Source organism: Cibotium barometz, chromosome 5 (genome assembly GCF_041138505.1).
Source record: "Cibotium barometz isolate CiBa-2024 chromosome 5, ASM4113850v1, whole genome shotgun sequence".
In the NCBI taxonomy this organism is placed as follows: Eukaryota; Viridiplantae; Streptophyta; class Polypodiopsida; order Cyatheales; family Cibotiaceae; genus Cibotium; species Cibotium barometz.
Window position 1 is genome coordinate 49514994 of NC_141050.1, and position 24752 is coordinate 49539745.

The window sequence follows — 24752 nt, forward strand, 5'->3', positions numbered from 1 at the left end:
TGATAACAACACATAGTGGATTCCAACTTGGGTAAGAGGGAATGAGCTACCCCCTCCCCTTTCTTTCATTATATAGAAAAATAGGCTCATCCTATGTGCCACATGGCATGCATACATGAATCCTTCAAAATATAACCAATGGGGAATGGACAAGCCCATATCCCCACATAACCTTTCAATTTGTACACTAAAAAGGAATAGGAAATGTGTGCTAATGTGCACCAGGGGGTAAATGCATAAAATGCTCAAGCAACTGCAAGCTCTAATACCATGAAAGAGTGCACAAAAGAGAGCATGAGACAAAAAGAGAGGGGGTGTAATGGGGGTTGACAATGTTGTTCTTGAATGAGCTAGATATCACATGTGGCTGAAGGCATAAAATGAGAAGAACCTACCACCATACATGCTAGTTCATGTGCAAGATATGCATGGGATGCATGTGAGTAAGATGGCAGTGAGATGTTGGTTTAGTCAAACCAACATCTATATTTTTGTATTGCACTTCTTTGATTGGTGTCCATCCAATATACATTTTTCTTTTTGGATCCACACAAAGCTTTTGTGACCCTTTTTTAGTCTTTTTTTAAATCATGTTGGATAAGGCAACACCAAAATCTTAAAAGGAAACTGTCAAGTTTATGAAAATTTCCATTTTATGGTAGAGTTGTGTTTGTTTGGGCTTGTTTCTTGTCCCTTCTATGAAGACTAGTGTTAAATAACATGTGTATGTATATTTATAGAAGGGGTTATATATATATATATATATATTTCCTGTATAATTTTACCCTCTATTTGTTTGAAATTGTAAATTAGTGCCACTGCATTGTGTATCCCTAATGTGTATCCCTAAAGCTCCATTTCACAGAGTTGTCAGATCCATTTGCGAGAGATGGACCCTTAACAAGTGATGGAGAAGAACAACTTTGCTTTGTATACAAGATGCTATAGAGCATTTTCTAGGTCAGCCATTCCCTCTCAGAATTCCTGTGAGCGGTAGCACCACAACCTTTAAAGGGTACTTCTCCTGTATGTGTTCCTCCATTTGGGAAAGATCATATTTGTCACAGTAGCTCATCATCTTGTTTAATTTATTCCAAAGTGAATCTTGAGCCTCTTATATGCATATGTATATATATATATATATATGTATATATATACATAAATATATGTATGTATATATACACATACATATATATATATATATATATATATATATATATATATATATATATATATATATATATATATGTATGTATACATTAGGAATGTTTTGGACCCAAAAAGGGCCTCCTAAGGATTCCTAATTTTAAGGGATTAGAGCTTAAAAAGCTGGGCTTAAGGGAGACAAAGGCTATGATGACCCCTATTTTTTGCCTTGCCACATTAGCCATACCCCCCTAGTTTCACTTTTTAAAGGGAATATTCTCATACTCTCTCTCTTACTTTTTGACTTTTCTTATACTTTCTCTCTTACTTTTTGAATTTTCTTATACTTTCTCTCTTACTTTTTGAATTTTTTATCTTCACTCTCTACAAATTGAATCTTTCTTGTCAGTTTGAAATCTTCTTTCTCATTAACTCCCACCATATCTCCCTTCCACATCAGCAAAACATTCTCGTATTTAGGTGGGTCCCAAAAAGTGAAAATTTTTTATTTTTTATTTTTTTAAACATTTTGAGGTGGAAAAAAATACCACCCAACCAATATGTATGATGAAAATATAATTTTCTCACCAAAAAGCTTGTAATTCAAGGGTCACGTTAGAAGCATATCAGGAGCCAGTACATCCATAACTAACTGTCAGGTCCCCACAACCCCATAAACATAACTAACTGTCAGGAACCACTACATCCATGAGATCCCGAAATTATGGGGACCCTAAAAATTATTATTTTTAAAATTTTCTCATAAATGTAATTTATTGATGAAAAACTCCATGTGAGTATATTTGTATATCAAAAATATCATTTTCTACTTAGAAAAATGGATTTGTGTTAAACCTGCAACAGCAAAGTTTTAACAGTCTCTCTCTCTCTCTCTCTCTAAGGATTTCTCTGCTTTAGCTTCTTCCTCTGCTTAGCTATGGAGCCTTTGCAAGCTGTGTGTGTAGTCCCTTGTGAAGCTAGAAAACGGAAAGTTTACACATTCGTATTCCTGAAGAGTATGGCAGCTCTAAAAAAACCCATCCTACTGATGCACAATCTGTCCAAGCTCGTAGGATAGCTAAGGAGAAAAATGTAGATCTTTGGGTTGATGGGTATCTCTATCCAGTTGACCCTCCATTAAGAGCAAACCCTTCTTTCCGTAATTTATCATCTTTTATGCAATTTGTTGTTGGTGAAGGAGAGCTTGGCTTGTTAGGATACTGCAGAAGATTGACTACAAGTGGAGCTTGGCAAACCCATATTCTCCAATCTCAATTGCAAGCATCACAATTCAGCCTTTTACAATGTCAAGGACTTAAAACATCATCAGATAAAATGAAAGAGATCCTTGTAGAGAATGTGGAGAAGGATGCAAAGCTTCAAAGGCTAGAGGAACTTATCAAATGACTCAAAGCAACGCCAAATGGTGCTCGTGAACGCAAAAAGACATTGACTGGTATAGAATCTCTTGCATGTAAAGGTGGAGCACGGAAGAAAAGGATTCGTACAACAAAGTAAGTAATATAAACTTTCATTATGCACTCAGTGATTTAAACAAAATAGTCATGATTTGTGTTCTGCCAGGAATTTTCTACAAGAGGTGTGTGGTTCTAATGAAGAGGGATGGAAGGATTTGGTCAAAGCCATTCTGAACACCAAGGATATTCTCTTAATTATTATTTACCCTCATCATCCTAAAATACGCCAAGCTGTTGTCAGCAATGTAGTGAGCAAGATTACTACCTCCATCGATTCTTCATTAATTCAACATGCTTGTGATGCAGCTAGAATCAGCATGAAAGGGTACCAAGCAATCCGTCAGGTTGTAAAAGATGCATTTCTAAGAGACAAGGAATCACTGGCACTTTATTTCCTACACTTAAGGTGATTCACAATGTCAAGTTGTTATAAATTTCTTTAAGTAATACCTAATGAGAGAGACTAATCAATTATTTTAATGCTTTACTTTTTTGCGTAGGCTCGGACCGAGGTACAGAGAGCTCTAGAGCTGAGGCACAGCATCATCAGATTATGGAGCGGATTGCCCAGCATAGGGCAGAGCAGCTGATGCTGCATGTTCGAGAGTTTCGCAGATCCTCGGACGTGACAGTGCCTTACCTACCTTTATATCCACGGCTTGTTATTACAGAGGTTTTTCGATGACCTCTCCCGCAGGATGCACCACCCTTCCTATGTGATGCGTGCTGCGCTTTATGTATCGAGGACATTGATACTACTGGTGGATATGCCCTGGGATGTGGACATTTTTTCCATTTGTCTTGCATCACCCAGGAGCTAGTACGGTTCTCAGCATGCCCCTCTTGCCGTGCACGCGTCGACCTAGCGACATACAGAGTTTTGGGCATTGATGATCTTCACCCAGGCCTCGTTCGAGTAGATGCTAGGACTGGCAGGCCTATTGATTTTACATCAGCTATTGACTTGGGACTCGACGCCTTCGACGATAGAGATCAGGACCCTGAGGTGCCTCCAGAGATTGAGTGGAGCTCACATGAGTTTGATGCATAGCAGAGAGTCCTATATGAGAGCTAGATCACAGCATATGAGCGCGTGGGTGGTGCTGATCCTAGTGGCACCTCGGGTGATGGTGCTAGCAGCAGTGCTGCTTCTCATGAGCAGCGTGTCCTTATAGCAGAGAAGCTTACACGAGTAGAGTGGCAGTCACGTACCATTGCAGATTATAGATTTTGGGTTTACAGACAGAGACGTCTTGCATTAGCATGACGTAGAGAGAGAGGGCTATAGCAGCTTTTGGGACTCGTGAGCTCCTGAGTACACCGGCACCAGCTCACGATCTTGCCTTTGATGCAGACCTCCCCGCAGACATTCGACGACCCCCGTAGTAGCTGGCGCACAGACGTGCACAACAGCCTCGACGCGCACGTCGTCCGGTAGTTAGAGATGACGATTTTGATTGGGTTGCCGTTGATAGTGACTAAACTCAGACTAGCTGGGTTAGCTCACTTACATTGTACTTAGATTCTTGGGCAGTGACTAACCTCAGACTAGCTGGGGTAGCTCATTTTCATTCTGATGTACTTATTTGATGTTTATATCATTATGAGTTTTTTCATTATTGAGTATCATTACATTTTACTTGATGTTCTTGATTTTATTATATTGTTTAACACTTTGGCTATCATATTGTTTGTGGAAAACCTCCATGCCATCGTACCCAAACATGCTCCGATGGGGACCAAACTTTGTAAGCATGGGGGGGACCCACCCAATCCAAACATGCTCCGATGGGGACCAAACTTTGTAAGCATGGGGGGGACCCACCCCCACATGCTTGCAAAGTTTGGTCACAATCAGAGCATGTTTAGATTGGTAATTAGCGCCCAGTGCGGGTTTTTGAAGTCTCTTGGTGCTTAAGAGGCCATGGAAAATCCGGGCCTTCCCCATACCATCGTACCCAAACATGCTCCGATGGGGACCAAACTTTGCAAGCATGGGGGGAGGACCCACCCCCACATGCTTGCAAAGTTTGGTCCCCATCGGAGCATGTTTGGATTGGTAATTAGCGCCCAGTCCGGATTTTTCAAGTCTCTTGGTGCTTAAGAGGCCATGGAAAATCCGGGCCTTCCCCATACCATCGTACCCAAACTTTGCAAGCATGTGGGGGTGGGTCCCCCCCACGTGCTTGCAAAGTTTAGTCCCCATCGGAGCATGTTTGGATTGGTAATTAGCACCCAGTGCGGGTTTTTGAAGTCTCTTGGTGCTTAAGAGGCCAAGGAAAATCCAGGCCTTCCCCATACCATCGTACCCAAACATGCTCCGATGGGGACCAAACTTTGCAAGCATGGGGGGGACCCACCCCTACATGCTTGCAAAGTTTGGTCACAATCAGAGCATGTTTGGATTGGTAATTAGCGCCCAGTGCGGGTTTTTGAAGTCTCTTGGTGCTTAAGAGGCCATGGAAAATCCGGGCCTTCCCCATACCATCGTACCCAAACATGCTCCGATGGGGACCAAACTTTGCAAGCATGTGGGGGGAACCCACCCCCACATGCTTGCAAAGTTTGCTCCCCCATCAAAGCATGTTTGGATTCGTAATTAGCACCCAGTCCGGATTTTTCAAGTCTCTTGGTGCTTAAGAGGCCAAGGAAAATCCGGGCCTTCCCCATTGGTTCCTACCCAAACAAGCTCCGATGGGGACCAAACTTTGCAAGCATGTGGGGGTGGGTCCCCCCCACATGCTTGCAAAGTTTGGTCCCCATTGGAGTATGTTTGGATTGGTAATTAGCGCCCAGTGCACGTTTTTGAAGTCTCTTGGTGCTTAAGAGGCCATGGAAAATCCGGGCCTTCCCCATACCATCATACCCAAACATGCTTCGATGGGTACCAAACTTTACAAGCATGTGGGGGGGACCCACCCCCACATTCTTGTAAAGTTTAGTCCCCATCGGAGCATGTTTGGATTGGTAATTAGCGCCCAGTCCGGATTTTTCAAGTCTCTTGGTGCTTAAGAGGCCATGGAAAATCTGGGCCTTCCCCATACCATCGTACCCAAACATGCTCGGATGGGGACCAAACTTTGCAAGCATGGGGGGGACCCACCCCCACATTCTTGTAAAGTTTGGTCACAATCAGAGCATGTTTGGATTGGTAATTAGCACCCAGTGCGGGTTTTTGAAGTCTCTTGGTGCTTAAGAGGCCATGGAAAATCCGGGCCTTCCCCATACCATCGTACCCAAACATGCTCCGATGGCATGCGGGGGGGACCCACGCCCACATGCTTGCAAATTTTGGTCCCCATCGGAGCATGTTTGGATTGGTAATTAGCGCCCAGTTTGGATTTTTCAAGTCTCTTGGTGCTTAAGAGGCCAAGGACCCACATGCTTGCAAAGTTTGGTCCCCATCGGAGCATGTTTGGATTGGTAATTAGCGCCCAATGCGGGTTTTTAAAGTCTCTTCATGTGGGGGGGGACCCACCCCCACATGCTTGCAAAGTTTGGTCCCCATCGGAGCATGTTTGGATTGGTAATTAGCGCCCAGTCTGGATTTTTCAAGTGAGTCTTGGTGCTTAAGAGGCCAAGGAAAATCCAGGCCTTCCCCGTTGGTTCGTACCCAAACATGCTCCGATGGGGACCAAACTTTGCAAGCATGTGGGGGTGGGTCCCCTTCCCATGCTTGCAAAGTTTGGTCCCCATCGGAGCATGTTTGGGTACGATGGCATGGGGAAGGCCAAGATTTTCCATGGCCTCTTAAGCACCAAGAGACTTCAAAAACCCGCACTGGGTGCTAATTACCAATCCAAACATGCTTTGATTGTGACCAAACTTTGCAAGCATGTGGGGGTGGGTCCCCCCCCATGCTTGCAAAGTTTGGTCCCCATCGGAGCATGTTTGGGTACGATGGTATGGAGATTTTCAATAAACAATATGATAGCCAAAGTGTTAAAAAATATAATAAAATCAAGAACATCAACTAAAATGTAATGATACTCAATAATGAAAAAACTCATAATGATATAAACATCAAATAAGTACATCAGAATGAAAATGAGCTACCCCAGCTAGTCTGAGGTTAGTCACTACCCAAAAATCTAAGTACAATGTAAGTGAGCTAACCCAGCTAGTCTGAGTTTAGTCACTATCAAGATAGAGATCTAGTCGCACCCTCTCTAGCTCTCAACTGCTCTAGAATGCTCTCATGGTCATCCACTCGAAGCCGAAAACGAGGGTGAGAACTGTGTTTTCGGCTCTGTACTCGAACAAGAGTGAGCCTGGTAGCAACCACTAGATGAGAGAACTGAAATGCCTCTAACTCCCACTTCCACTGCTGGAACTCAAGACTCCCCCGATGAAGTCGAATCTGCTGGTAGAACCGGCCTGCCACAATCATGCTATGGGCGTCATAAGAAAACCCATGATCATCCACTGTATCCTGGTCAAGGATGCACTTTGGCCTAGTGCAACTCATCAGATAGTAGTCGACTCCCTCACTATTCCCCTCACTGGCATAACAGCAAATACATCACCCTCCTGTAGCAAATCTGTCAGGTCATCATAACTGACCACCATGAACGCAGGACCTGTGTGCTCATCAGACAGCACTGGATGTGAAGGATGCTCAGGGGAGAGGAATGTCTGTATCCATGCATCTGCCCATCCTCTCGAGGCACAATGTGACCAATCGCCATCCATACATGCTCCACAGAAGCATGCAAACCGTCGTGTGTAAATCGTGGGGGCCGCCATGCATGTGCTCTTGATGGAATGTAAGCCGCCCAAGGTGCCAGGTACTGTGTCACAATCATGGGAGGCTCTACGGTCAATCATGCCACCATCCACATGCCAAAAAAATCTCCTGACAATTCGAGCATCACGTTTGGGGTACGATGATGCTGCACTCCCACACAAATGTTGGGAGCACCACTCGACTACGTGGCCCGCATCTCTGAACCGCTGAGCATCTTGCTGCCGCAGCTCAAGGCACGTTTCACACATGCGCCCGCACCATCATGCTCTCCCTTCCCATGACCAGTCTCAAAGAATGACCAAATCACTGGGATACTAGACTGCACATGCCACCTATAAATCCATAGAAGATAGCCTTAGTTATTGTTTTCTTTAAGATGTTCTAGTGAATTTAGTTTAATTGTAAATGTAAGAAAACCATAAGTACTAACTGTAGAGCCAATAGAATTGTCATGATGACTTGAACTGTGCGCTACAACCATCCGACCAAACCCATCGTTGGACACGTCTGATCCCACAATCTCCTAAAAAATCGTCATGGAGACAAAAACAGTGTTGCACAAAATGTGCATCATGTAAACGATCATCACTGATATAGAAATGATACTCTCGAATAATGACACGGGTCTCGGGGGTACTCGCTATCCCATCTACATGAGCCTCTGCATGTCGATAGCTAATGTGGACCATAATAGCAACCTGGTGAGGTAAGCAATACATACGTTTAGGACACAAAAAATCAAATAAGTAATGTAGCTCAAACATAAAACAAATATTACAAAATATAACCATTACCTGCTCTGAGAAGTAATACTCAGATTGTATCTCTTGAAAAGGTGTGAAGGTGTAGTCCTCTGCAAAATCAATCACAGAGACGACCACACCAATAGGAAACTCTACTAGGCATGCTCGAAACTGACGATCTTGCCACTTGGCACAATGACTGTGCCGTATATAGGGGTAGATCTGCTCCCTAAATGTGGCTGTGAAGTGACAACGTGGTGTATGCTTGTCCACGAGCTGCACCACTTTGGAGCTGGTGTGTCACATACTCATAACGTTGCCATGCCACTATCTTTTGGTCACTTGCATCAAGATCTACCATCTGTAGATGTGCAAGTGAACCACATGATGTGCAATTGCTGTCCACACAAGGCATCCTATGGAACTGGGCATCCTCCGTGCGTGCACACAAAAGAGAGTGGATGAAATCACGTGGACTACGAGGCAACTCTCTATGCCCACTAAGAGAACAGAACACATCATAAAAAAGTTTGAACTCAACATGGTAGCGACAACAACATGTGTCACGCTGACATGAGTACCTCACAAACCAAGGCTTACACCCCTCAAGTGACCTTTGCCCAATTTTAAGCTCTGGATACGAAGCCACAAACTGAGAATACAACTCAGTTTGGGTCATTTCAAGAAAGCCAGCACCGTGCTCAATGAACACTCCTCTTGTCACTCTCTTACGCAAAGCTTTCTTGAAAACTGGCGAGGCACGACAATTCTCCTCCCAAAAACTTTCTATCAAGGTTCTAGTGGTTTCATCTAGTAGGCGATCATGCCTAGCTACACGACCACTACTCGCCCACAAAGCACCAACCTCATTGGCATCTAAACTTTGTCGTCTAATAGACCCAACTCTAAGTGCGTGTGGTGCTATGGAAAGGATGCGAGATGTGGCACTAACCTTACCCTTCATTTGGGAGCTACTTATGGCTACCACAATAGCCCGTCGAGCAGCCAAAGCGTCCGTAGAGTTCCTCTTCTTGTTAACTATATAGGAATGACGAACACTTTGTAGCACCGCCATGCTAGCTCTCCTCTCTCTTCGACCTCCAATGTCGGAAAGCGCCCTGCAGTTGGCCATGTTGGACAGATCAATCAAAGCATCAAGCACACATGCCTGTGATGAAGGCGTGAGGTCTTTGAAATAGGAATGGAAGATTGCATGGGCACGACGATGTGCCCCTGACTTTGATAGTTCTTTCCTATCCACACGAAGGGTGCCCAAAGGAGGGGGGGTGGGTTCTTGTAGAAGAGAGGACTCAGGAAGGGCGGGTTCATGTGTGGATTATCTAAACTAAGAGGTAGTGGGGGGGAAGAGGGCGAAGGGAGAGGAAGTGGAAGAGGAGGAGCAAGGCTTGGATCATTGCCAACGGAAGGTGTTGCTCGTTGACATGCTCTCCACTCTCTCTTTTTCTCACGAGCTACCCTTCTCCTCTCCTCCTCTTGAACTTGGTGGACGGGGGGGAGTCTAGTCCTATCACGTTTCCGACTCCTATGACTTTGAGAACCCATTCTCAAGGAAGCTAAGAGAGAAAATATTATAAAGGCTCAATGATGGGATAGTACTAGAGATAAGTGTGGGATAGTACTAGAGATGTGTGATTATATAGGAAAAATAGGTTATCGACTTCAAATCTAATTGGATTTCCTATCTAAGATTGATTGGATAACTAAGATAAACATAAAGATAATTAAAGATAAACTATTATCCACTTAAAAATCAATATTATTAATAATATTTACAAGTCTAAATATTTATCATTACTAGATATATAAATATATCTTTAAAGATATCTTTTATTTTATAATTATATAACTGCTTTTTTTAATAAAGTATTTTTTTCAAATTTTATTCAAAGGTTTATTCTACATAATTTTTTTAAAGAAATATTAAATTAAAAAATTTATTTTTTAAAAATTAATAATATAAACTTTAATAATAATATTATTAATCTAATCCCAAAATATAATCCTTTAAAATTAGTGATTTTAAATTCTTTTATTTAATAAGTTATATATATTTTATTATTTAAAATTTTATATTCTATTTCTCTAAATTACTAAATTAACTTTTTCAAAAATATGTTTTTGAAAAACGAGGAGAGGTGGGAAGGAGGTGCCACGTGTCACATGCGTGCATGACACGTGGCATTCTCTTGACATGTGGCACTATTATGGTTGATGTGGCAATTCCATGATGTGGCATGCCATGTCACCAAGTGCGAGGTGGCATGCAAAGGTGGCAAGTGATGTGGCATTAATGATGACTAGGATGATGAGGTGGGGAGTCAACTAGGTTGACCATGTTGACATGGAGGGTGGAGGTGGCAAGCTGCTTATGTGGATCCTCTCGATGCTCATGTGGACATAAAGTGGCATGCATATATTAGATTTGTGCCTACCCAAGCCTCACACATGGAATGAAACCTAAGCTGTGAAGTTTACCAAGCTTAGATTTCCAAACCTAACTAGGATTGGTTTTAGACTTGAAAAGGGGAGAGTGGACACAATATGGGAATTTTCACTTGGGAGGATTGAAAATGGATCTTCCCATACTCAAATCAAGCCAAATTTTTTTTAATAAATTCATGGCAACAAGAGTATTGATTCCTTGAGTTTTTAGATTGAAAGATTCAATATTTAATTTTTTAGAATTAAATTACTATTGATTTAATGGGCCTCTGACAGTCATAATAAATTTTCCAAAGTAAATCTACAAAAATCCAACCGTTAGATTTGTAATTTTACCTTATACCCACATTATACTAATCTTTTCCAATCTAATCATCACTAGATCCATATAATTTGAGCATTTTAAATGGTAGATGTGGTGGGAGGATATATGTTTTTTAACAATTCTAATACATTTTAAATAATATAGAAAATAGTAGAACACATCAAAAATTACTCGATAAATCAAGTTAAGCTCTATGTTATTTGTATTTGTGATATGCAAAGTGGGAACATCATATGAGTAATAATGTAAAAGTTATAGGCAATTTACTCACATTCATTGTACCTGTCTAAACCTACGATAGGGCCTGTATACAAACTTGGTTCTCAAAGAAAAGGGGATTTGCAATTATTGGATATTCGATCAGATTATAGTTTTAGGTGCCCAACTTTGCATATGATGTTTCATTAGAAGACCTTGAAGTGAAACTCCTTGGCTAACTATGAGAGATTGGCTATTCTTCTTGAAAAAATGCATGTTTTTCAGCTAAAGCCAAGGGCACCCACTACATGAAACTAGATAACCTCATCTTGCAACCACCCATGATGTGATGCAATGGTTCAGGGTGAAGCCCGCGTCTAAGTCAATGATTTCATTGTAGCTTGGATAATAGTTTGAGTCTACAGATGGAGAAACTATATGTTTTCTGTGTGTTTGTCTAATATGTGTTTGTCTAATGGTACTAGCCCATTTTCTTAGGGCTGTTGAGACAGTGATGAGTTCTTGTATATCTGAAGCAGTCAATGCGTTTGGGATACATAAATTTTTCTTTAATGTTTTTGTTGTGTTTAGAGTGCCATTTTCATTAAGTTTGAGGAGATTAAACATCTATGAGTGCCAGTTTGATGACAGTGCAATAGTTTCTGCGTCAGAATCAGAGGAGAGGCCACAATTTCTATTCCGATGTCAGCTAGACATCAGAACTGTCACAGAGCTGATAGTGTGGGAACCTTGCTATAGTTTGTTTGAGTTGGTGTGAAGTGTTTGTAAGCCAGGTCTGGCAGATTAGGGCTATCAGTAGTTAGGAGTCAGAAGAATATGGGTTTTGAGTGTAGTCTGTGGCAGCTTTAAGCTAGGTTTGATTCAGCCAAGTGTCCAAAGGGATGGAACCTTGCTTAGTTAAAGTGATATGATGTTTTAGAGTTGCCAGCTGACCCAGAGGGGAGATAATTTGATTCAGCTAAGTCAAGTTGGTTAGTAAGTTAGGTACAGTGTAGTTTGTGGTGGTTTGCAACTGTTAGTAGAGAGCCAAGTGAGTGATATCGTGGACAATTGGGAGGTACCTGAGGGCTAGGGGAAGTCTGTGGACACACAGGTGAAGGTTTGATTCTGTGAAGTTTTCAGAAGCAGAAGTTTATATCAAAATTCTGAGGGAGAATTCAGTCTGGGTGCAAACATCAAAGGAGGCAGAGGAAGGTTGGCAAGACATCCAAGAAGGCTAAGGGGATGTGGATGTGAGGTTAACTGACCTTAGAGGACAACATAATGATCATGGAGGATGGATTTCTATTTGGAGACTAGAAGAGGCTTTCGGAAGCAGAATCTACGGGAGGGGTTTTTGTCAGTTGGAGGTTAGATGTGGTCAGGAGGGACCTAGTGGGGATTGTTCAGAGTTTCTAGAGGTGACAAAACTGACCAGGGAGGACACGTGAAGCAAGTAGCTAGACTAGAAAGGGGGATTGGGAGGATATAGAAGTGTCCAAGTGAGTCAGTTGGAGGGCTAGGAACAGTTGCAAGCTTGGTTAGAGCCCTTGGAGCTGGGATTCTAACATCCCCCAGTTCTGATCCCACTGTGTTTCTTTCTTGTGTGCTTGCTGGTGGTGTATAGAGGCTGCCACATGGAGACCACAAAACGGCCACCAAGCCACTACATAAAATGTCGTAAAAATTTAATTTACCAAAAATATAACATCGCCATGAACATAGTGATGCCAAAATGTGCATCCAATATGCCTGACATAAATGTGCCGCCCACACTATTCCTACCACTGATTCTATCAAAAATATATACACAAGATTATTTATATTCAGAGACTATCTACCTAACACAGTGCGACCATTACCTGGCGGTAAGTCAATGACCATGTGTCAAATAATAAAAAATAACTATCCATGAAAAATATACCACAAAAATATTTCTATAATTTCTATGATCCATAACAATAAGTCCCTACATAGAGATACAATGTATTTACTAAATAATTTCTTGGGTACAAAGAAGGATATCTTGGAAAATACAAACTAGGAAAAATGGAACACTTTCTTAGATAGGCTAACTAGAAAAAATAGTGCATGGATTTCTTTGTATAGGAAAATTTTCATACATAGGAAATTTTTTCCTAATTATCAATATGTTCATTTATATGTGGGGAATTATGTAGTGAATGCTCATTTATATGTGGGGAATTATGTAGTGAATGCTCATTTATATGTAGGGAATTATGTGGTGAATGCCTTTTTTTTTTTTTTTGTTTCCTGAATAGACAGTGAACAAAAGCTACTTGTAAAGTGGAGGCAAAGCAAGTAAGAAAAGTGCACGAGCTGCGTGTAAAGAAACCAAGATCAAAAGCGCCTCGAAGGGCAAAAGTGGAGGCATTAAAGGTGTGCAGCCTGCAGCCTACGTGTAAAGAATGGGAACGCCAACAAGCAATTAGCCCTCTCTTAAAGATGATATGATTCCATCTGAAGATGGTTTGGGAGTCCTCCTCATGCAGCTAATCAGGCCTGGACATGTGTGTTGAATATACAGTAGAAATATTGGTTATAGAGAAAGATCAGAAATAATGACTTCTTATTAAAAAATAAAAAAAATAAAAACAATTTTATGGAAAGACAACTTCAAATTTTAGCTAGGATTTTAGAGTTTTAGTGGGTGAAAAAATACGCTAAAGTACGTGGATTTACACGTGTGCACGCACGTGCTGTTACGTACGTGGATTTTCACATCTGGTTTTCTGCTCGTAGTTTGCTCCGAGAGTTGTCTTCACGTATGATTAAAAACCTGTTCTTCATCGAGAATATCGTAGTTTAGCGTGTCACATTTGCAGGCGTTGAGATTGAGGTTGTGAGCAAATACAAGACTAACAGCTTCTTCGTCTCTTAATTCATGATTGAAGAAGGCAGGTCATGGTGGGTATAAGGGCAGCTTCAGCATGATGAATTCGTATCAGCTGCCATTAAATTAATCCATAGTTTGGGACTCATATAAGCTTTCGATTAAGGGTCGCTTTGCGGCATATAATTAATCCATCATTAGTTTCAATTGGCGACAAGATGTCGAAGCTGGCCAGATCCAAATCGACTCATGATTATAATGGTAATGATGATGATTCCTCCCCTCGACGAGCTGGTTTAATCAGGACCTCGCCTGTGCCCTGTGTGTTGGTGGTGCATGTCCTTTGCACGATTTCCCTCCTCCTCATGGTGTTCTGGCTCACACACTACCGTAGAGGCTTCGGCTTCCCAGCTCCTACCAATCCTAACCTACTCTTTAATGTAAGTAATTATCTCTTACATATATTGGTGTGCTAATGATTTCAATCGGTCTCCTCTTAGTCATTGCACACTCTCTCTCGGGATTGTTCCTACGACATTAAACGGGATTGTTTCTACGACATTAAAACAGCGTTCTTCACTGGGTGTGTGAGTAAATAAACAAAATGGGCTAACCTTTCTATCACCCAATGTGTGGTAGATCGGTTAGCTCATGGAGTTGTTATTCAACAAGTCTTGTGTTCGAATCTCACTCCTGTCGGATAGATCTTCTTAGGTCTCTTGGGATTATTCCTACGACATTAAAACAGCATTCTTCACTGGGTGTGTGAGTAAATAAACAAAATGGGCTAACCTTTCTATCACCCAATGTGTGGTAGATCGGTTAGCTCATGGAGTTGTTATTCAACACGTCTTGTGTTCGAATCTCACTCCTGTCGGATAGATCTTCTTAAGTCTCTTGGGATTGTTCCTACGACATTAAAATAACGTTCTCTCTCTCTCTCTGCTTTGCATTGATCTTCAAGGTCCAAGCCATCTCTGTATTGCTTATAATCGAGAAAACAAACAATTTTGCGTTCTCCAGTACTGGAATGCTGAATTGTAGCTGGCGTTGGATACGTTTGCTAACACTTGCAAGTGATGCACACCACAGGTTCATCCTCTGCTCATGCTGGTTGGCCTCATCGTACTCCCAAGCCAAGGTGGTACACAAAGTCTCCCCATGATCTATTGCCCTCTATGTTCCTGCCTATATATTGGTTATGCAGCTGTTATGGGCTCATTGATTTGATCATGTTGACGTACTTAAACATGGTCTACGCGCTGCTGTGGTGGGTTAATCTTAATTAATTGTGCAGCCCTTTTGGTTTTCAAGGCGATCCCTGGTCCTAAGCCAGTGAAGAAGGCATTGCATCTCGCCATCCACCTTGTTGGCCTCATGCTGGCCAGCGTTGGCCTCTATGCTGTCTTTGCTTTCCACAACAAGCTGCATATCCCGAACCTCTACAGTCTCCACTCCTGGCTTGGGCTCGGGGCTATCGCCCTGTTCACAGTTCAAGTAAATATTAGTCTTTTGGGTGATTGTGAATTGATCGTAATTGTGCTATTAAACCTAATGTTTTTTGCGAATTAATATACTGCAAGGTTAATTAATCACATGTTGGCCTAATCTTTGATGCAGTGGCTGATAGGCCTCTTCTCGTTTTCCGTCCCGGGCTTATCAGCTCCTGCTAGGGCTGGAGTATTACCATGGCACGTGTTTGCGGGACTCTTCGTATATGGTCTCACCATAGCAACAGCTGAATTGGGCCTCTTAGAGAAGCTTTCTTTTTTGGAGTTGAAAGCAAGCGTTCACTTGTACAGTCAGGAAGCCAAGCTAGTCAACAGCATAGGCGTTATACTGCTCCTTTTGGGCGGTTCTGTATTCCTTGTGGTAGCTATACAGCCTAAAGCATGAGTCTGCAACGCATTGATTCGTTGGAAGTTTCTAAATATCAAAATAATGTTAATTTTTTAAAACTCTCTCTCTCTCTCTCTCTCTCTCTCTCTCTCTCTCCATCCTACTAGTGCTCCCGCGTTGCATAGATCAGAGATACTAGTACTCAACCCACACGTTGCTGTGCTATGTAAAAGATATTAAGAAGCAAAACACAGGAATGGAAGCGGGAATACAAAGGGTCAAATCAAAGGGATTTTTCTTCTTATTTTTTAAAAATCCAAGATTTATTTTTTCTCTCCTCTTCTTGCGCCTCGGTTGTCCATGGTTAATATGTAAAATAGATTACTAATCTTGAAGGAAAAGCTAGCTTTATATATATTTTTGTTTATTTATTTATGTATATATGCATATATATATATATATATATATATATATATATATATATATATATATATATATGGAGTAGGTAACTATATCAAAGGTTGAAAGGGATAGTTTGGTGCACACACACAAGGTAGCTAGAAGGACTTAGACCAAGTCAAAGAAGGCGATAGTCGTTGTTTTGCAATAAGTAATGCCCATGCAATGGAGTAAATGTTGTATTTAAAGGAAGAACTAGAATGCTTGGGTACCTTTATCCTCTTGATTGCTTACACCTGTGCATTGTCAATGTACTTTGAAAGAACGTGTATCCTTCCTTTTATGTATAAACATCTTGAAGCGCTTGAATGAAGATCGACACTACAACCCATACCATTTCTACGCAGCACATCTTCTTCTTATGCATTATTAGGGCCAAAAATGAAAAATTTTGGGCCCTACTAGAAAGTGATTAAGATGTTAATTTAGTAAAGGTTTTCGAGATCAAATGTCTTCAAATATGACGGTTTAGACTGGGTTCATGGCTATTTATTGTCTTTAAAGCATATCTTTAAATATATCTCAAAATGCACTTTTTTGTGCCATAACTCCCTTGTAATTTTAATCGCTCAGTGACACTTATAGATTTCCCTCCAACGTCTACGGATTTCCCTCCAAGCTATTTTTCGAGCTTTTTCCTGCTCATAACCTAGCCCTAATACAATCTTTCATAGCAACTTATGGCATATTTTTTTCTAATCTTTTAAGAACCTGCAAGTTCTATTAACAATCTATTCTAATCTAACCTATTCTAATATTATACAACTTTCATTTACATCTTTTGGAAGTTTAGCTTGGGATATGTCTAATTCAGATAGTCCCTCCCAAAGAAAGTTTCATATGAATGTTAAGCTCAAACTTGAATATTCAACCAGGCGACGCAGGGAAAATCAGATGTCTTTGAAAGATGCAAATGAAGCAAACCGACTTTGGATGGAAGGGAGGAAACACATCGAATTATGGGTTGATAGTAATCTCTACCCAAAAGTTTCCTCAATTGGAAGGTGTCCTTCTTTTTATTATGTTCATGATCTTATGCTGGTTGTAGGAGATGGTGTAAATGGTCTTTTAGGATACTGTACAAGGTTATGCCAATCTATGAATGAACAAACACATCATATTTTGAACTTAAACATTGCTTTGATAAATTCTCAAACACATCTTACTGAGCTTGAAAGAAAACTCAAATCTCTTGAAGATTTAAATGAGTATTTAAGTGGTAAATTGCAAAATCATAAAAACACACCCATTGGGTTGAGAGAAAGGACAAGGCAAATGAAACATATAAATAATTTGTCTGAAACTTCTGGGGCAAGAAAAAGAAGAATGAAATTAGCAAGACAATATGTCACTCAAATATATGGTCTAAACATGTATGGTTCTGAAGATAGAGTACAACTTCTAAATGAGACAATGAATAAAATAGACGTGCTCAAATATATGGTCTAAACATGTATGATTCTGAAGATAGAGTACAACTTTTGAATGATACAATGAATAAAACAGACATCATTAAAGTTCTTAAGCTACAAGAAAACTCATCATTAAGAAAAAATGTTCTTAAAGAGTTGCTCAAGGATATCAATTCACTTTTAGATGCTTCATAAATTGTAAGGACCTGTGATGACACAGTGGGTGTAAGTAGGAGGGCATATCGGGCTTTATCTGGATTATGGTTTAAAAATTTAAGACATCAAAAAATAAAGGCTTTTGGATTACCAAGGCCACACAATGTTGTCAAAGCATGAAATCAATTGAATCTAGAAATACCTAACTACTTTGGAGATTATTTTCATATAGAGAGCTCCATGCCATTTGAAAAACAGAAAAGAAAGTCTATTTTTGAATATATTGCTTTTAATAACATATGGATGGACCTAAGAAGAGTGCAAATTGCTATGGCACACGTGTATGGAATTAGTGTTAATGAATGTAATAGGCATTTAAAATTTGTCTTAAAGTTGGATGAAGCTCAAATTCAAAAGAGCGAGAAAATGGAGAGGGTAAGCATTTCTCTTATGAATAGAGCATTGGAGTATACCTAAGGTATAAGAGATGCCCATGGTCATAGTGTGCAATCAGAAATGGAGCTGTGGTGGATTGGTTGTGCCCAGGTACTAGTAGAAAACCGTCAAACACTACAATGGATTTTTTCTCATACTCAAATTCCTAGCATTATTGAATCTCAAAATGTAGGTGAATGTCTCAATGTTGAGGGTGTTGGAAGTTTTACAATTAAATGGCATATGAGTGCAGACTTAAAGGCATTAAAGTCAATTCTTAGTATAAATGGTGGTGCTAACACTAAACATCCTTGTCTTTATTGTATGGCAAGTATGGGGACACATGAGTGGTGTAACACAAGGGCTATTGGAAGGCCATCCACAAGGAGTACAGTAGATTTATCAAAATTCAAAAGTACAAAAATTATTTGGGATCCTATCCTCCCTATTTAACTCCAGAATGTTCATATTTGTACTTTGCATGCTAAAATAAGAATACTAGATAAACTTCTTCGTCTTCACCTGGACTATGCATATTCAATCAAGCCTTCAAACATTGCAAATGAATGCATAGATAAATGTGATGTATTTCTTTCAAAGATGGGTTTCCATGGTGGTCAAGTTCACCTAAGGAAAAACCCTAATGTTTCTGGTAAGACATGTGATGTTCTTGCAGATGTATTAATGGGAGGATCAAAGGCTAGTAGATTTTTGAGCAATCATGGTCAAAAATAGGTAAATGCTATGTGGGAATGTTGGAAAGAGCTTTGCCACAATTAACAATGAATGTAGCAAGTAATCTACATGTAGCAAACAAGAGAATGAAAGTGTGGATGCAACTTGATGAATTTCTCAAGCTTCTAAGAATACAAAAAAGATTAGTAACATATGCACAGGATTCAAAAGAAGCAATCACAAATCTTATTCACGCAATCAAGCTGATATGGGGAGAGAAAGATGTCACATATTATTTGGTAAGACCAAAAAGCCTTTGCATGCTATTTCTTTCACCCATTTTCTTTGTATGAAACAAACATGGCTAATATACAATATTCTTACACATGTAGCATATTCTTTATATTCATGGACCATTTTTTTTGCTGAGAACCAAGGACCACTTGCTACCTGGAGTACTCAAGGCATGGAAAAATCACATTATCAAGCATGCACATCATTTTTTAGGAGTACAAGGCATGGAGGAGGACAAACAAGGAGCAATGCATTGAAAGAGCTATTCAACTAGTTTTTCAGAAGACAACTTCAAAGAATGATAGCATGAATTTAGTAGGAGAAACAATGCCATTTTTGAGCATATATATATTGGTAGAATAAGTTAAATGTACAAGCTCTTGCATAAAAGCAATTCTGAATAAAATTACTTCTTGAGTTTTTTTACATTTTTGTGTTCAGGCATATCTCCTTTATACATCAGAAATTTGTACCAAGCTTAGAGTTATTGAATCAAGGGATCTTCTCTTTTAAAATAGAAATAGTTGAATTTCTCAAGTAGCCTGCCTTTGTGAGAGTAAAGTCATACACCAAATATCTACCTCATCAAGTGGTAGTACACTAGTGCTAGCAGTGTTCTTTCCCCTCTTGCACTTGCCCTTTCCTTTTGTTGTATTTATCATTTCCAAGCTATACTTTCCCTCAAATGCATTTGCATGAGTTGTTCTTATCTAGTGCACAGTTAGTAACAATGTATGCTCACGAATTTCATCTTTGTTGATAGCTATTACCTTGCCAATCCAAAACGGATGTTTTAAAGCATCATCCTCAGCTAGGGTAGCAACATCCTTTATGTCTTGTGGATCACCACTCCACATCTCTTGAATTCTTTTTCACCTTTCTTTCGATCGTCTGGCTCCTATGTGCATCTCTCTTGCTTTCCCATGAAGAAATTTATCAATCTCTGTTGGAATTGGTGCTGCAAAATAAGTGGTTTTTTCAGCAATAGTTGGCCACTGAAAAGAACTAGCTAGATTTCATGAGTTATTGATATTCCTTTGAAGTATTTCTTCTTGTTGTTCATCAAAGAACATGTCCCACCATTTTACATCTTACTCTCCTGCATGCTGCTTTGCCTTTTTGATTAGCGATCTTCTCTCTGCAATGCACCTTTGAAAGTCCATACTATGACCTACCGTGCTTGCCTCCTTTGCTTCCTTTAAGCTCTCCAAGGGTGCCATTTTTGAAGTTTCATAACCATGTTTGGAATAAATTTGAGAACTTTAAGGCCACCTGAAGGAAGCCACTCTGCATCAGTACAAAAAATCTTTCCATACAATAAAGTTGGTCCACTTTCTTCTTCAGGTTTAATTAGAAAGGCATGCTGATAACTTAGATCATTCAACTGCTCCAAGCACCTCCTTTTTTCTATCCTTGGCCCATTAAAAAAAACCTTGAAATCCATTGTCTCCTTCCAATGCTCTACCATTGGCTTTGGTGTGTCAGCTTTCTCTATAAGTGTCATCATGGTCGGCAAAGTAAATGCATTGGTGAGATAATTTTTTTGAAAACGTGCTAAACATCTGATCAATGTGGTCATGAGTGTGACCCATTCACTTTCACTTTCTTAAACACCCCTACGGAAACCAACATGCTTAGGTATCCAAGAACTATTTGATTCTTAATCTCTCTTGCAGTAGTGTTATCTAGCTGCTGTAAATATAATATGCTTGGCAATGCACCTTCCCAAATTAGATATCACTACTTTCTTAAACACCCCTACGGAAACCAACATGCTTAGGTATCCAAGAAGTATTTGATTCTTAATCTCTCTTGCAGTGTTATCTAGCTGCTGTAAATATAATATGCTTGGCAATGCACCTTCCCAATTAGATATCACATGATGAATGATTGTGACGGTTAGATTTGGATCATTATAGATATTTGGTTATGTGAAAAAAACCCTTGGGTGAACTTGAGCATTGTATACAAGGCAACCAACCAAATGCATTTACACAAGTGTGTCTTCTGTAATGTCCTTAGGCAACCTAGCAAAGTGAGGCAAGCAAGTTTTTTTCTGGTCCATTCCATCAATATCTAGCCCAAGATACTTTTCTGGAGATGCAAAACACTTTCTCTATGATCTATTGCCTTCCTTCTTTCATTTGCTTGCTCTTCCTTGTGAATTCTCAAAGCATCCTTGACTATCCTTAGCTCATCTGGATCACTTGCAGCCTTTCTTCTTGTTTTTAGCTTTGCAACACAATGCACATACCCATTTGAACTTTTCGTGGGATAGTCACGTTGGCAAAGAAGGTTTTCCAAAGCCTGGTAAAATAAGAGTACATTGTATACTGCTCTTGTTTAGTTGTCATAGCATCTCTAAACAATGAGAATACCTCTGACCTTTTAAAATTGTCAGATAAGTTAAACCTTCCTGTTTTGTCAGCATACATTCTACATGATACTTAAAATAACAATGAAGCCATGTTAAAGCATTTTGTCCCGTTGGACCTATGGATAATAAAGGATCTAATAGCTTTGGTCTGCCCCATTTTTTGGTCCTGCACTTCACCCTCTCAAGCTGTACATTTCCAAGACTCAAAGCAACCTGAAAGGTTGTCCTACATACCAAATCAAAGCCAAGGCAATATTCAAATTTTCCATGCAAACAAGGTATTAGCATACCACTAAGAAGTGCATCTTGCTCTCCACTGCTCATGTCAAAATAGCGTGTTCGTAATGCCTTTAGCTTTTACAACCCAAACTTTGCTAGACATTCTTGCTTGCAACATTCTGTTTTAACTGCATCCCTTAATTGTCTATCTACACATTCTGTTTTAACCGCATCCCTTAATTGTCTATCTACACACAAGAATGCTTTTCGCTTCAACCCATGGTATGGTAGGTCTTACCTCTCGATAGATTGGAGATGATGTCAACTGCTCAATGGTATCCAAGGCATCATGTTCATCACTACCATCATTTGTTGCTTGTTGTGGTGTGGACGCTTTACTTGGAGAAGCAAAGTAAGGACTCCTTCTTATGCTCGTAGATTCATATGATGTAAAAGATAAGCTTGGTGATTGCCCATGGCTTGGAGTGTCCACTACTCTATCTCTATTTTTAGTTTTTTAACCCTAGGAGGAGACAAGGAATAGGATGAGAATGAGAGACCCTTTGAATGTGATGCGGTGGTAGGGGATGAGCTCCCACCCACTTGTGTAGGGGAAATGAACAATGGAATGTCTCTCCTCATGTCTTTCTCCTTGGCTAAAAAATGAGAAATGAGAAACTAATAGCCCATGTGGCCATCATATAGAAAGTCATTAAACTTAATACATAATTAAGGTGGGACTTGATTAAGAAACCCTAGAAATAAAACACTAAATAAGTACTATTTTTGGAACTATGAGGCTACATAAGAAGTTGAGAGGCTCATTTGGTCACCTCACATTGTGAGAGAGAGAGATATAAAGAAAGAGAGAGAGCACTGTTTGGGAACACAAGAAGCAAAGTGCTCAACAAGGAGAGCAAATCGCACTTTCAAGTCCACATGGTAAGGTACACAAAATCTCGATCCTTAGAAAGATTCTATAAAGATTCCTTTTTCTTCTTATTACTTACAAGCTTTATTTGTGGTAGCATAACATTCTTAATATTTGTTTGAACCTATAGGATGTTTTAACTTAGATGTTAGAAAACCTATTATAGAATGTACTTATATCTATCGACGATGAAGAAAATTTTAATAACAACAACTCGTTTGAAATAAATCTTAAAAGATAAATAAAGTTTCTATAGTGTTTTTCTTAAAAGAAAGTTCACACAAAGAATCGGCAGAGTTTTTGTATTTTTTATATATTAGGAGAGTAGCACACAATTTTTAAAAATTATTTGTGTACACAAAGTTGATACATTGTATCAACTTTGGCATAGAATCTTGATGCTGTGCATCAAGTTGATACACACAACATTAAGTTGACTCTATTTGTGTATGCAAAGTTGATGCAATGTATCAACTTTAAAAAAAATTATTTCTGTATAAGAGTTAATGCATTGCACCGGTTGATGTTTTGTATCAAGTTGATGCACAACATCAAGGTGGCTTGGCAAAGTTGTTGCAATGTATCAACTTTAAGAAGATGCACAACATCAAGGTGGCTTCGTAAACTTGATGCAATGTATCAACTTTAAGAAGATGCACATCATTAAGGTGATGTGGCAAAGTTGATGCAATGCATCAATTTTAAGAAGTTTTGTTTATTAATGCAAAGTTAATGCATTTCATCAACTTTGTTAAGAAAACAATGTATGCAAAGTTGATGCATTATATCAAATTTTCCACGCAAACTTAATGTTTTGTATTGAGTTGATACAGAACATCAAGTTGATGTAGCAAAGTTGATGCAATGTATCAACTTTAAGAAATTTTGTTTGTGTGTACAAAGATGTTGCATTCCATCAACTTTGCCACACAAACTTGATTTTGTGCATCAACGTGATGCACAACATCTAGTTTGTGTGGCAAAGTTGATGCAATGCATCAATTTTGCATACACAAATAAAGTTTTTAAAAGTGGATGCATTGCATCAACTTTTCCACATAAACTTGATGCTATGTATTGAGTTGATACACATGTAGTTGGTGTGGAAAATTTGATGACATGCATCCACTTTTGAAAACTTTTTTGTGTATGCAAAGTTGGTGCATTGCATCAACAACAAAGTTGATGCACTGTATCAACGTTTTCACACAAACTTGATGTTATGCATCGAGTTGATGCACAACATCAAAAGTTGATGTAGCGCATCAACTTTAAAACTATTATGCAAATTTGCATAAAGTTTGTCTCACAAACTTGATGTTATGCATTGAGTTGATGCACAACATCAAGTTTTTGTGGGAGAATTTGATGCAATGCAAGAACTCGTTATTTTTTAGGGAATTCATATGAGATGGTTTTTAATTAAGCTAGCACAATGTTAGTTAGGTTACATATATGTGCGGCAAGTTATTTCTAAACCTAATCATAGAAGAGCTATATCTGGAAGCATTGTCACCTCGCGCAGTTAGACCAACAACTTATAAGCACCCGCCGATAGGGTGCATAGCCAGGGAGGTCCGTTTTAGTAAAACCTCATTGGTTTTTGCCACCTGTCCGTCAGTGTAATTAGTACTCATATAGTGACTGTGAGCCCAAAAAAGCATAGTTTCTTACATAAAATTGTTCACTACATCAACTTCTCCATGAAAACTCAATGTTATGCATTGAGTTTACCACAAACTTGATGCACGACATCAAGTTTGTGTGGAGAAGTTGATACGGTGCATCAACTTTGCTTACATAATCATGCCAAAAATAGTGAGCATGATATAATAATTCAAAAGTCTCTTTTTTTACTAGTAAAATCGCCCTAAAAGCACTTCAGCCCAAAAAAAACCATCGCTTTCTCCTTGGGCACTTTATCGCTTGCGCATATCTTCTTAATGTCCCTTTTTCTACACAGCGGTCAATATCTTTGCTTGATTTCATGCTCACTTCTCT

The 24752-nt window shown here is 39.6% G+C and overlaps 1 protein-coding gene and 1 pseudogene across 1 annotated transcript; both read left to right on the plus strand.

Annotated features, from left to right (window-relative positions):
• The first annotated feature begins 13970 nt into the window (after positions 1–13970).
• LOC147638590 (putative ascorbate-specific transmembrane electron transporter 1) lies at positions 13971–15917 on the plus strand. The gene is made up of 4 exons (XM_086796044.1): positions 13971–14394; positions 15047–15095; positions 15252–15451; positions 15575–15917. Exons 1-4 carry the CDS (start codon positions 14173–14175, stop codon positions 15848–15850), a joined length of 747 nt encoding a protein of 248 aa, XP_086652170.1. The 5' UTR covers positions 13971–14172; the 3' UTR covers positions 15851–15917.
• Positions 15918–17053: 1136 nt separating this feature from the next.
• Positions 17054–19534, plus strand: LOC147638591 (uncharacterized; annotated as a pseudogene).
• Positions 19535–24752: the final 5218 nt, after the last annotated feature.